The following is a 14,988-nucleotide window of genomic DNA, read 5'->3' as shown; positions in this document are numbered from 1 at the left end:
GCTATTCTTTTTGCATAGATTTATACAAATTTCCATCATTAATCTGAGAACAGTAATTTCCATTTCTACACCAAGTTCACTCTGATCAGTGCTGAGAGGAAAAAGTCTCAGTGCTTCATAATAAAAAGCACATTATACTTAACAATGCCACAGTATATAGCTTCCACTCATTACAGACTTGATATTATTTTAAAAGACAGCAGAAAATGTCAAGTCCGCACATAAGGTCTCAATTGTCTGTAGCACTACAAGTAACGCCAAAGCCAGCAGGGAAACATACTAGTATAAGCATTGTAAAGTTTTACAGTACATATATATATGAATATGTATGAAATATATGTGTGTATAAATGCCATATATATCCACAGAAGCTTGGATCATCATTATCTTGAAAAACTGACTTTTAACTTATGGGGGAAACGTTTTTATCATTTAAGATTTTTTTTTTTTTTTTTTTTTTTTTTTTTGTGGTACGCGGGCCTCTCACTGTTGTGGCCTCTCCCGTTGCGGAGCACAGGCTCCGGACGCGCAGGCCCAGCGGTCATGGCTCACGGGCCCAGCCGCTCCGCGGCATGTGGGATCTTCCCGGACCGGGGCACGAACCCGTGTCCCCTCCATCGGCAGGTGGACTCTCAACCACTGCGCCACCTGGGAAGCCCTATCACTTAAGATTTTGATATGGCAATTTGGGCGAACTATTAAGAGAATACAGTTGTATAATGTGTTCCTCCTATTAGGATTATTTTTAAAACTTACAAAAGCAATTCTTTAGACACTGACTACCTCTGCAGTAGCCCAGACAGCCATGCCCCAAAGGCAATGCAATGTACCTTGTTGACAAAGCACAGAGGGAGCCTGCTGCAACGACATATTTGGCTGGACCCCATCCAACATACTCAAACGCTACAGGAAGCGGGCTTTTCTCATCGAGGAGGTAGTATGGCATCATCAGTGTTAAAGCTGCTGAGACCCCAAAATAGGCCATAAAGCAAACGAGCAGAGAAGTCACAATTCCAATAGGAATAGCTTTCTGAGGATTCCGGACTTCCTCACCTAAGGAAACATAAACGAAAGATTTGCATATTTAATAAAACATGAATAGGTAAAACATGAATTCTTCTTCTCCTTCATAGTAATTCTACTCTGCTCTGTCCCTTCTGTTTTCTCAGCTTGCTCCATCTATGCTACATGACGTTTCTTCTCTTCTTGAGCGTCCTGTGCTGTCACATAAAGATCAAGAGGCAAGAAAAGAAAGCAAGAAATCCTGCAAGTCAGTTTCCCATTTCCAGAAAGAAAAAATATGTTATCCCAGCACTATTAAATGTTTAGGGATAGAACAGAAGTCTTAATCCATTTGGAAAATGATTCCTCCACAGAGATTACACATCATGGCATTCTGCAGGCCCTTAATTATGAAGGCTTCCATATATATGAAGATAAACTTCTACTCAGTGCACTGATTTATATTAAATTTTAGTTTTAATAAAAAACAGCACTTTTTCAATCTTTCTAATACAATTTGGCATGTGAAACACCCAAAATATGGTCAATTATAAGGCCATGCAATAACGTGAACCCAGAGGAAGCATTTAGGGACTAATTAATTGTAGCATGATTACTTTGTTGTACAGGATAAAGAGAAAAGAATTGCCACAACATATTTTGTCCTGTTAAAGAAGAAATAATTTAAGAGCATGATCATCGTTGTTACTCACTGTGATAGCACTTTCAGACCAAAGGTTAAGGGTAGTAATTATGACCAACACTTACAAAGTAGTTGACAACTTGCAAAGTATTTTTCATAATCTTAGGTACCCTTCATAACATCTGAGAGGTAGGTATTGCTCTCCTGATTTTACCAATTTTGAAACCAAAGCTCAGAGAGTTTCACTAAGTTTCTTTCTATACAGCAGGTGTTACTTCTGGGTCTGGAACCAGCCCTTATTATCCCAAATTCCATTCTCTTCCCTTGAACCTCTGTTGTCACCTATGGGTACTCATGTGGTTCAAAGAACGATTTTTCCTTCGACATAGAGCCAAGAGTCTGCTCTTACCAGTTGTTGCAATGCAGTCAAATCCCACAAAGGCATAAAAGCAGGTTGCAGCCCCAGCCAAAGTTCCTGCAAAGCCATAAGGCATAAAGCCACCAGCCCCATAGATACTTGTTCCATTTTCAGAAGGTGGCTCCCTAAGGAAGAGAAGAAGCACATTGGAAAGTCATTTTCCTAGAAAACTACTTCTTCAAGCAATTTGTCTCAAACTACAGCCTCGGAAGATTATTGTGTTCATCAGCCTTGGAAGCTGATGTGTACAAAAGTGAAGGTAAACTCTGATTTTTTTCACCCTATCCTAGAGGATGTGGTGGTGTTCTCAATAATGGCACCCCTCTCTGGTTACCAGCACTCAACTAGAGGCTGATCATTAGCATAAGCAGAAGACTCAGATCCACTCTGGCTGGAACTCATAGCCAGGCAGGATTTTGAGAACAGAGACCCCATATATGGGCCATGATCTGAAATAAAGACAAGAAACTTTCTCTTCTCGTGGACAGTGGGGCAGACTGTACAGCTGAAAAATTTACTAAAAGGACTTTTGACAAGGTGAAATAAAATTCTCTAACCTTGATTAATAATACTGAAGTTGAATATTCTATTACATGTTACAAATTATATAAAACCAGAGGATACTAAATTTTTGCCTCATCAGAATGGCTACAAACAACATATGTAAAGAAAAACATGTACACGTACATCACTTCATGTAATAGACATTTTTGTAATCTTATTTACACATAGGACTATTACGCTTAAATAAATCTTAGGATGAAACCTTTCATATAAAATTAATTTAATATTTGAGATTATCAGGTTTAAAGTGAAATACACCGACAATTCTGCTTATGCAATCAATAACATTCTCCAAAAAACCAGCAGGCGTGAAAATTACTACAAGGTTGAAAGAATGCAATGGAACCAAATAGTGTCCCCAAAGGAAAAACTAAAGGATGCATGACTCAAAAATGCTCTTTGTTATTTTGAGGTGACAAATCTTTGGAGGGAAAAAACCATCCTTCCAATGGTTAGGACCTCTCCTTGCTCTTCCTTAAAACTGGAGCCAAGCTTGAGGTTAAGAACCAGCAACTGCATGGCTTTAAACAGCTGCTCAGTAGTGAGCATACCTATGCATTCAGGAAGAACAGTCTTGAAATAGAACAGACCTTCAGAAAGTTCTCTGAAGCAAAAAGTTTGAGAACAGTTTTTCTAGAGGAAAATGTAACATAAGACAAAAGCAAGCAAATATTTAAAAAAACTCAAAATAGGAGGGGGAAAAACCCAAATATTTAACCTGGCACTTGCAGATATATTTTTGAGAAACTCTTCACTAATCTTCCAGTTTGCCACGTTTCCTTTCACAAACCCAGCGACCATAACAAAGAGAAGGACCAGGATATTAATGGCTGTGAAGACTTTATTCACCCAAGCAGACTCTTTTACTCCAAAAGATAAAAGACCTATGGAAAAAGAAAGGGTATTTTAATGTTTACCTAACCTTTAGGAAAAGGCAACAGCATGTTGAGACAGTTACAAGCTTTAGGATATCATTTCACCAGCATTCGTATATTTAACTGACATTTATCCCTTTCTATTGAGAGTTCTTAGTCACCTAACTGTGAATAAAACTAACTTGACTTCAGAATGCAGACTGTGCTCATAGCCAGGAGGTCCCAAACTCTCCGATAAATGAATAAATTTAGTAACTGGCTTTTATTATCAATAGGTAGGTAAAGTAACTTAATTTTAAAGAAATGCTGTTCTAAAACGCCATTTCAAGGTTAATGGCTGAAAAATTTTTAAAGTAAAAGCTCAATCATATTGTCTGCCTCATATTTGCAGAATACATTAAACAAAATAATTATTGAATTGTCATGACAAAAAATATTTTGTTAAATCAATATTCATTTTAATAGTTTTATTTTTATATTCTGATTGTAAATGCAATCAATTTCCTATTCAAGTAACTTGAAGATACAGAAATTTAAAAAAAAGAAAGGAAATAAAGATCAAGTGTAATTTCCTTTCCAGAATTTTGCACACACACACACACACACCCCAAGACACACAGACACACACACACCCCAAGACACACAGGCACACATTTATATGTCAACAAACATATAACCTCATTTTTAACAGTCACATACTCTTCTACTGTATGGAGACACTACATTTTACTCCTATATTTACAGACAATCAGGTCACTGTTAGTTTCTTACAATTATAAACAGTACAGACCTAATCATCCTTTTATAAATATCTTTTTACACTTTCTAATTATTTCTTTACAATAATTTTCTATAAGGTAATACCATATCAACGGTACACACTTTATGTAAGACTTTTGGTTCATACCATCAAAACAGTCTCCAGAAAGTTTGGCCCAATTTAAATTGTCCATTTTTTCCCATTAGGCTATTCTTATTCATATTGATTTACAAGACTTATTTATACAATAATGCTATAATCTCTCTCACTGTATATGTCTATAGCATGTTTTCCCCAATGTATCATGTACTTTTAATCTTAGTGTTGATTAAACATGTAAGAAAGTTTTAGAATATAAATTTTTCCTCTTTAGTTTCTACCTCTAGAAAGATTTTCCCTAATATTAACCCCAAAACATTCACCTTTGTTTCCTTCCAGTACTTTCATGATTATATCTGTCATATCTATATCTTTAATACACCTTGTATAAGATATGAATTATGGATCAAAGAAAGTTTACTTTTTACTGTTGGGGAAATAACTGTGATGAAAGGCTTATATCACATACATACTTGCTTCTTCCCCGTATCTGTACCACCCATGATCAAATAAGCAAAATTATCCAAGTAGAGATGAGAAATGCTGAATTTCATTCTCCTACCTGTATAATTCCCAGAATTATACAAGAATACAACTATATTAATATAAAGGAAAACTGTATGGTCAGTACAATTAATGACTCTAACTATCTGTCAGATTAGGAAACACTATACAACTCTACACCTTGGAGATATACACTATATTACTATACATTTGGGAAGATAACAAAGCCACCGCCAAGTTTTATAAAAGTTTCCCAATACCCCAAATGCACTCTCCATTCTGAGATCCCCAACTCCCACCGGTAAATTAGCCTTCTCATCTAAATGCTGCATACACTTCCCTTGTATCTTTAATAAAACAACAGCCTCAGCTGACAAGACATTTGGCATTACAATATGAATATAGATTACAGCAGGAGGTTTTGGTCTTTGAAGTTTCTAAGAACAAAGTTATCATGTAATCTTAGCCTGTCCTGAAAGAAAAGACATGATGGTTGATGAACATGGCACATAAGATGCAGGCCAAGGCCCGAGTCTTGCCATGGAATTTAATGGCTGAAACTGTGTCATAACTACATGCTTCTCATCGTTTAGAGATTAAAGCTGAATATTTAAGGTCACTGAAACCATCCTTAAATAAAATGTGATGTAACTAATTTAATGTTAGCTAGGTGGTTGAGAAACCAAAACAAATAAAACCTATCACGTGTTGAAAAACAATTCATGCAATTTTTCTTGACATTAGAAGGAAAATGCCAAATAACTTGGACCTATAAATTTTGTTCATGTCCCTAACCACATCCCTACCTAAAACATTAATGGCTAACATTTTATAGGGTAAAGTTATTTTTTTAATTACGTAATTTTATAAGGAAAAATTATAGAAAGATAGGGAGAAAGTAGCTAGTGATTAGGTTGGACAGGAAAGCAAGGGTCTATCAAGCAGGAAATGGGAACAAACATGGACTTTATTCTTAGTGCAGTCCTTGATGGATTTAAGCAGGAGTGCCAGGTAGGATGCCAATCAAAATTGAAAATGCTCAAATAATTAAAACAAATATCAGGGGACAGCAGGGATGAGCTATGCCTACAAAATAAAACTGCCTGCCATCTAAGTGCTTACTATGCATCAAGCAAAAAGCCTGCACAAGATAAACACTGACATCCTCATTTTATGGATGAACAAACGGAGTCATGGAAAGATTAAGTCACTCAGTGTTCTAAAGATAGGAAGTGGCAGAGTAGAATTGAAAACCTGGTCACTCTAATTCCTATGCCTTTCTAAACTATTATGCTACACAACTGATGAAAACAGGAAAATTCTAGTATCAAGTATGTTTGTCTCCATAATGTCTACATTTTAAAAAATGACGGGTGGTTTGAATATGCTCCCTTTTCAACCAGATGTCTACATTATATAGGCATAAATAGAAAGATAGAATTTCTTCTAGAAACAGTATGCTGGCAAATATCCTTAGTTGTAACTAACATGATGAAATAAGGCCAAAAATTTTATATCCTTCCTTATTGAAGCTTTGTTGCCATTCCTGCAAATCTCCAATTAGTATTATAAAATTTATGTACCTTACCTGATTATTTAGTGCATTCCAGGTATCACTGACTCAGAAGTACTATATTTCTACCGTTCCATGTAATTTAGATTTATTTTTTGAAACATACTTATCACAGAAGATAAAATGTGATTCTAGCTAGTCACAAGGCCCACAGATGTCCAATAGTAGCTTATGTGTGTAAATATGCTGCCTAGCCTTGGAACTCAGGTCCCAAATTCAGTGGTAACGTATTTTCCTGGGACAACTAGCCCGGCTCATCTTAGGGAGAAGTGTAATTGGTTTTCTTACCTGCTAGAAGTAATATAAGGCACACAGCAAAAAAGTCAGGATACTCTGCAAGGCCAGTATAATTCATTTTGAAGTATGTCCTGAAAAACTGACCAATCTGTTTGCTAAGAAGTTCATCAAAGGTGCCACTCCAAGCCCTTGCAACACTTGATGTTCCTTCCAAAACACAGAACGTTCAGAGAATACAAAGTCAGTGGGAGAAAATTAACATAACATCTTTTGCTACTCTATTCTAGGATAAACATGGGTTAGTTCAGACAGAATTGAACATTTTAATCACATATAAAATTACCTTGATAACTTTATAATTATACAATAGCAATCAAATGCTCAAGTCCATAACTGTGGAATCAGGCAATTTTATTTGCATTAAAGAACTACCGTTTTTTAAGAAAGGTTGTCAAACCCACTAAGAGATGGCATATTCAGAGATGAAGCAGAATCACCGAATTTTGCAACTAGAAGGAGACACTTTATTTAGAGATGAGAAAAATGAGACACGCAGGGGTCAATAGATACACTCTGATCACCTAGTCGCTAATTAATGCAGACCTATCACGGAACCCTAAGGCCGCTGACTCAGGGGTGCCATTTCTACCATTTTACCCAATTAGGTTGATTTTTTGGAAACATACCTATCACATAAGATAAAATGAGATTCCAGCCAGTGATGAAGGCCCACAGTTCTCCGACAGTAACATAAGTGTACAAATAGGCAGACCCAGTCTTGGGAACTCGGGCCCCAAATTCAGCATAGCAAAGGCCTGCCATCACGGAAGCCAGCGCAGCGATGAGGAAGGAGACCACGATGCTGGGGCCAGAATCCGCTTTGGCAACCTCGCCAGCGAGGACATAAACCCCGGCACCCAGAGTGCTTCCAACGCCCAGGGCAATGAGGTCCATGGTGGATAAGCAGCGGCACAGTTTGGTATCTTCTAGACTGTCCAGAGTGACGATTTTTCTCCGGATCAGACATCGCGCAAAAGACAGCGCTGCTCTGCAGGGAATCATTCTGAAGATGGCAACCTGAAGGAGAGAAGGGAGGGGGTTAAAAGCTGATCTGGAACCGCCATCCATCCAGTTACCCTCCCAGCTTCTCCGCACAGCTGTGGCACCTGATTGCTTTTACTCCTTGCTGGAGGTGTGGGCCGGAGCAATCAGAAGGAGGGCTGAATGAGCCAAAGCTGTGATTCTCTCAGAGCTCACTCTGACGTGGCCTTTTAGAAGGATCTGCCACAAATGACTTATTTGGGGAGCAAAGGAACAGGAGCCTTGGGCGATTAAAAAGATTTGCCATTTTTGTTTGTTGTTGCAATTTTTAAGGATATGCCGATAGAAATATATTCCAAGAGATGGCTTATTTGTCGCTGCTTCAAGCAAAGGGGTAAATCACCTCATCTTTCTGGTTCTCTCTCTCTTTTCTTCAATCATTCCTTGAACTCATATTTTTTTAGGCCTTATTACATGCCAGGGATTGTGCCAAGATTATGTCTAGAACGGTGTGGAACGCTGGTACGGTCTCCAGCTTTACCAGACTTACATTCTAGGTATTGCCTAAAAGCAGGTAAAGACGCCATCATTATGTGGTCTACAGCTTTATCAAATATGTGTGAGCTCTGCTTTCATTTCATTGTTTCATTTTAATGTGGAGCCACCTGAACCTTTTAGAATTAAAAAAATTACCCCCAAAACATGCTTAGAGTTTTCTAAATAAAACTGCTATTCACTTATGCTTTAAGTATGAATTTGTAATAAAACACACATGCTTATTCATATTTACTTGCAATTTCTAAATAAATAAATAAAGTCAAAGTCCATGCCAAGTATGATATATTCTTTTTTAAATGGAATGAATAAGGTAGACAGAAGGTCTCACTCCCCATACCTTACAGGCCCAAACAAGCTAACACTGAAAAAAAAAATCGTCAGGTTATAAAATGTGGATTTAGGAAGGAAAAAAATACACATATTACAGTAAAAAGTCTGAAGCAAAATATACCAAAATATTAACAGTAATATTGGTAATATACAATATATATTATATAGCTAATATGTTTCTAAATTTACCTCCAATGACTATGTACAACTTATATACAAAAGAAATATAAAAATTAAAAGGCACTATATGGCCTTGTCTACAGAGACATGTAACTCAGAAGACTAAGAAATAACTGAGGAATAGGGAATATAATAGTATGTGCAGCTTCTCAGTCAATAAAGTTAAATGTATTTAACTTTTAGAAGTTCAGAGTCATGTTTACCCTGATTGCACAATGATCTACAGAGGCTGAATGTTATCCCTTCAATCTTGTTACACTCATTATCAATAGCTTAAACTCATGAGATCACAGCTTGACATCTTCTCTGAAGAACTTAGGGCTTTCTATCCTATGAAATAAATCCTTGAACATTTCTCGACCTTAATCTCTATAAAAGAAAACTATTATTAAAACTTATTTTATTTAAAAATAGTAGTATAATAAATTTTCTATACTGAATCTCAATGACTTATTGCTCATAGAGAAAATCATTTCTGGGATATGAGTAATCCAGTTTCATGCTAACCCTAGTATATAAAGCTAACTCACTCAACATTATTCACACATCAATATAAATGCAAGTCCTTGATGTTGAAAGCAGCTGATTCAAAGAATATAGAGAAAAATCCTAAAGAAAAATGAAAATGAGTGAAAATTTCCTAGATAATAAAAATAATGTTTTACACATCATTATCTTCCACACCACCTGGCACAGTGCCAAGCATGGCACTTCACAAATACTTGTTGAAAAATTTGCAAAAACAGATGACATCTCCCATTTTGCCCATACTTGCGCTTCCAAAGTCAAAATCTATCAAACTTCCATAAATCAAATGTGTGTCAATTTCTACCCTTACCTAGCCCTTAAATAGCTATTTCTCATATAACACAGCTCGAAGATAAGGGAGAGAAGTGTTTTGCTTAAAAAAGAATCAAGTGAATAGTTGGAGTTATACAAAGGCCAACTGAGGTGGGAGGACGGCTATTGAAGGGATTTATAAATGCTGACCTTCAATAATATTTAAGCATGTTTACACAACAGAGACGTGCAAAGCTCAAGAATTAGGGATAACTGCCAACTGAAAAATGCTAAGAAATGAAGACCCACTGAATTTTAGCAAGGATTTAAGATCATAGGAAAATGGAACATGTCATACACAACTTTAGGAAACAACCGATATACAGAATGAGGCACACCTGTTAGTCATTAATTAAATAAAACATTCTTGATAAAGTGATTGATTAACCTCACATGTTATGAATAAAAGACAAATTCTACAACTATTGCAAAGGAATCTGGAAGGAAGCAAGGAAAACTAAGAAGAAAGGAGACTGATACGACTGTGGGTGAGCTTTTATTTATTTTTTTAACCCTTTTTTTGGTAATATGGTCACCATGTTGTTTTCGAAATTTCTAACCCCCCCACACAAACACAAGATAGCATAAAAATAAAAAGGAATAAGCAAGCCAACCGATAAACATCCTTCTTTGAAATGCTAAAAATAGTGAAAAGCTTTATTAGTAACAGTTACCCAAAATAAATGAGTGACCCTCATCTTGTCAATAGAAAAGTGAATTTAATTCACTCCAGATTACATGGGAAGCAGAACTGTTTACAGAAACATACAGCTTTAATCAGAGAAGATCTGATTGCTACTGCCTCTTTCCTATTAAAAATGGAAAGTATTTCATGTTCAGTTTTTCTGCGTTGCCCTGAGCAAATAAGACAAAGCTGCCACTTGTCAAGCATTCATTTGCTTTTGAGTAACAGAAATGCAGACGTCAGAAACTCTCCTCTGAATTGACAGGTTAGGCAATGTCCTTGGCAAACAGTCTTAACTACGCACAACTGATAAAATACTGATTGCAAAAGCTATGATACAAAACCGACTTTGCAGAAATATACCGAGATGGGAAAAAGCAATGTAAAAACATACTGGGTCAATTTAACGAATCGTTGTTAAATAAACATTTATTAAATCCTAGCAGGTGTATCATATAGTCAATAAAGAAAAAAAAATCCCATGCTTTTGTTAAATATGTTTTTGTGGAGATACACTGATATATGGAAGTACAGTGGCAACAGGAGAATGAGAAAAAATAAGATATTTGTGTCTAATGTAAAATAATTTGATATTTACTTTTTTAAAATTTAGTAACTTTTCCTTTAAAGCATTTAAAAAGATATGTTCCTTACGTAAATGGTTATGACAACCTTACCCCCATTTCTAGAAGGTTCTTTCATTGCTGAAAAAAATCCACTCATACTTATTCTTTGACACATGTCTGCATTTACTCTCCCTGCCTGGGCTCTGGTGTGTTGTCTCATCAGCAAACGACTATGCAGTGAAGATATGCAAGGATTTTGAAGGTGATTCTATTTGGTCTGGAGGACAGAGACTGTTTTTCCAAGAGCAGACAATGATCCAAACCATCATACCCACTGTCAGCTGTTGCCACCATGACCAAGGACTGGTACTGAGTATGAACCCTACATAAATGTAAGCAAAGGACAATGATGTTAGACTTTGGGAAGAGGGCCATGCAACACTCATACCCATGACCTGAACCTTGAAATATAAAACTCTAATCAACATTCCTATGAGGTCACAAATGATTCTGGTGATACTAGAAACAGATACGTACCTTTTTTCAATAAACAGTTATTTTACTAATTGCTAAGACAGTGGCCTCTCTACTGAGGCTTAAAATATGCACATATTAGCTTAGATCTGAAAATGTAATTAGCCAGCAGAAAGCCTCAGAGGGATCTGCAACAGCTCAGGCAGCAGTAAAGTCTGTGAGTGGATTTAATGAGTCTGGTGATAGTCAGATCTTCCTGAGTCCCTTCCCCCCATCCCCAACCCTAAGTATAACAGTTTCAAGACATCTAACTCCCCGACGGAGCCCTTATTAATTCTTGCCAGAAAGCTAAATTCCCTCCTCAACAACTTGGAAGTATCCCCTTCTCAAACTTCTTCTATCCGGGTTGTAAACTTGACCATGTAGAGTTTTATGTCAAATAAATCCCTAGGCCTGATGATATAACAACACTATATAGAGAGCCGACCTCTTTTCCACTAACCACAGAAATCCTGCAAAATCTGCTAATTACAGTCAAAAGTTGATCCTGGATTTTCACTTCGGTTCGAAAGTTTGACGTAGTATTTAGCTGCACAGAAATGCAGCTCCTCCCCTACATAAAGGCTGAAATTTCAAATTTAATCCTCGGTATCAGTATCACAGGCCCTGTCAACAAATCTTACGGGAGATAGGAGCTGCGGGGGCAGGCATTCCAACAAATCCTCACCGAATGAGCTCCTCCGAACCCTAACCAACTTTCCTTCCTCACGTGATTGCTGGTTTCATGGTGAGACATTTGCACTTTCTGTTTTGGGCCTGATAGGGAAAAAGGAATTAAACCATGTAAGCCTGGGAACTTTTCCCCATTGTGTGTGTGTGTGTTCTCTGAACTAGAGCTTTGGGGTTTGCAATCTCCAAACTCAACATCAATTACATTTCTATAACTTTTTTTTTAAACATCTTTATTGGAGTATAATTGCTTTACAAGGGTGTGTTAGTTGCTGCTTTATAACAAAGTGAATCAGTTATACATATACATATGTCCCCATATCTCTTCCCTCTTGCATCTCCACTTCGTCCCAGCTTACCCTTCCCCCTCCCCGTGTCCTCAAGTCCATTCTCTATGACTGTGTCTTTATTTCTGTCTTGCCCGTAGGTTCTTCAGAACCATTTTTCTTTTTTTAGATTCCGTATATATGTGTTAGCATACGGTATTTGTTTTTCTCTTTCTGACTTACTTCACTCTGTATGACAGACTCTAGGTCCATCCACCTCACTACAAATAACTCAATTTCATTTCTTTTTATGGCTGAGTAATATTCCATTGTATATATGTGCCACATCTTCTTCATCCATTCATCTGTCAATGGACACTTAGGTTGCTTCCACGTCCTGGCTATTGTAAATAGAGCTGCAATGACATTTCTATAATTTTAAAGTTCAGAAAATATTTTCAAATTTTACTGTAGGCTAAATAATTTAGTGAAAGGGGAAAAAAGATACGGACATAATACCATGGAATTATTGATCTTTCTTTCATTCCTCTTACTTTTAAGAGATTAATTTCTCATAAAATACACCAGAAGTACAATGCAGGATAAAAGATAATCAGAAATGGTAACTGTTCACTTTGGTAGGTAAAAAACAAAAACAAACAACAACAACAAACTTTTGCATTCAAACCTAAAACCTTTACTTTTCTGGAAAACAAAATACCCTTTCACATACATTTCACTTATGTGGTCCAAAACTTATCTTTTCACCAAAGCAAAATTTCTGAACAGTATCATCCTCCAAAGTTTTCCCCAGATAGGTGAACACAAATGCAGAAATAAGTAAAAGTGAAGGACACAACTGAGACCACTATAAAGTCACAATCATTGTGGCAATAATATTTATGTTTTCTCCCCTTTTATATCAAATCGGTACTACCAGGAAGTTAAACTATTTCAAGATTTCTGACACAGAATCCAGACACAGACACGCATCTTTCTAAGGACATCCGAAGCAAACAGCTGATGGAGAATTCTAGTTTGTATATGCAGCTGGTGCTTCAAAACACGTCAATCCATTTAGCTTTATTAAAGGCCAAATTACAGGAATAAGGCATACCTAGCTGTCTCATTCAAACAGATGCAGAGCAATTTAAAAAATTAAGTGTCCAACTTTTGTTTTAGGGTTGGAGAAGAGAGGAAGTGAAAAAAAAAAAAAAGAAAAAAGAAAAGAAGAAACAGAGCCCCCAGCAGCTGGGTAATCAGAGTATCTGCCCAGTCAGCGATCCACTCACAGTCAAGGATCTTGGTGGCTCGCTTCAGCCCAGGGCAGACGCCCGTTCCCATTTAGGCTGAGCAATCTCCGGCTAATAAATCACTCCAAATGCCAGAGGGTACCACCTGTTCCCATTCTCCAAGCAGCCACTGAAGGAAGTGTCCTTGGCTAAGCCCAGTCACCCTTTACATGCCATTTCAAACATCAAGAGATACGCTTTGCAAAGGTATTTCACACCCGTTTGTTGAGCACTTACTGTGTGCTTACTAAGCCCCTTTAATTTATTCTTTCATGAACCTTCACAATATCCCTAAAAGATCAGGACTCTCATAGTATCGATGAGGAAACTGAGGTAGATAGAGGTCAGCCAATATCACAGGTAGACGTGGAGCCAGGGATGAACCCAGCAGGCATGACTTTGGATCCTTTATTCACAGCCACTAGGTTGAGCTGCCATCTCGCCAGACAGCCTAGTCATTGCCCACCTGCCCACACCTCCTTGGAAGAGAATCTGCTCTCCTCACAGCACTCTCCTCCCATCCCCCAAGCCACAGGTAACCGGACCAGACACCTGACTCTGGGTTAAATACCCAAAGGCCAGGTACACTCATTCAATATTCTTGAAAATCTGAATGACACCATTGAATGGGTCAGGCCCTCCTGTCCTTCCTGATGTGGAGTGTGTGAGCCCTCTGTATCCATTCAACAAACTTCCTGTTCACTTACTCTATTTTGAGTGATCACTGTTCCCTGAAACCAGAGGCAACTGATGAAGGTCAAGGTGGTATCTGTAGGGCTGGCTCCAGCAACCTTACTCCTGATTTCAACCCTTCAAATCTTCTGCTACTTCCTGCCATATCTGGTGGGTTTCCTGATAATTCCTCTTCTTTCCTAGAGCAGGTGTCCTGATGGAATAACTTGAATTTGTTTAGATATTTCTCCAATAAGGTACTCATAGAGTTTAATATGCATTAGGTCTGTCCTTTATGCACACGCACAGACATATATACCCTCTACCTGAAAAAGGTGACTTTATAAAGGGCAGAGAAAATCTATTCTTAGACATACATCCAATCTGGGTTCCTGGTACCACTATTTCTACAATGCCCACTACTGAGCCAGGAACATCTTCCACCTTGTCAAAGTCCCAGAAATAGCAAACAAGGGCTCTATAGCGCTTACTAAAGATGTTTAAAACATTTTGCTCACCAATGAATTATAGTAGTAAACCAGCAGCAGAGCCATTATTCACCTAATGAAGGGAGGGAGAATGAAGACAGCACTGGAAATATTTTATCATACTCGAGAGGGTTGTTTTTTTGTTGTTGTTGTTGTTGTTTTGCGGTACGCGGGCCTCTCACTGCTGTGGCC

The 14,988-nt window shown here is 37.5% G+C and overlaps 1 protein-coding gene across 14 annotated transcripts in view; it reads right to left on the bottom strand.

The window, feature by feature from the left end:
* SLC7A2 (solute carrier family 7 member 2) overlaps positions 1 to 14,988 on the bottom strand; it is an 87,318-nt gene that overhangs the window by 39,650 nt on the left and 32,680 nt on the right. For 8 of the 14 annotated variants that reach the window (XR_003677508.2, XR_003677507.2, XR_003677506.1 and 5 more), the window contains exons 2-7: positions 10,987 to 11,257; positions 7,362 to 7,752; positions 6,727 to 6,882; positions 3,346 to 3,511; positions 2,055 to 2,188; positions 831 to 1,053 (exon numbers count right to left, since the gene is read on the bottom strand). Coding sequence is in view for 10 of the 14 variants with exons in the window: in XM_028481245.2 (XP_028337046.1) it covers positions 831 to 1,053; positions 2,055 to 2,188; positions 3,346 to 3,511; positions 6,727 to 6,882; positions 7,362 to 7,752; positions 10,987 to 10,992 (1,076 nt within the window). In the remaining 4 variants the exon portion in view is untranslated. The remainder of the gene's footprint in view (positions 1 to 830; positions 1,054 to 2,054; positions 2,189 to 3,345; positions 3,512 to 6,726; positions 6,883 to 7,361; positions 7,753 to 10,986; positions 11,258 to 14,988) is intronic. The other 6 variants (XM_028481248.2, XM_024131447.3, XM_028481250.2 and 3 more) reach the window with 1 other exon arrangement.

The sequence above is a fragment of the Physeter macrocephalus genome, chromosome 20 (genome assembly GCF_002837175.3).
Source record: "Physeter macrocephalus isolate SW-GA chromosome 20, ASM283717v5, whole genome shotgun sequence".
In the NCBI taxonomy this organism is placed as follows: Eukaryota; Metazoa; Chordata; class Mammalia; order Artiodactyla; family Physeteridae; genus Physeter; species Physeter macrocephalus.
Note: the sequence above shows the minus strand (reverse complement) of the source record. Positions and strands in the feature narration are given on the sequence as shown.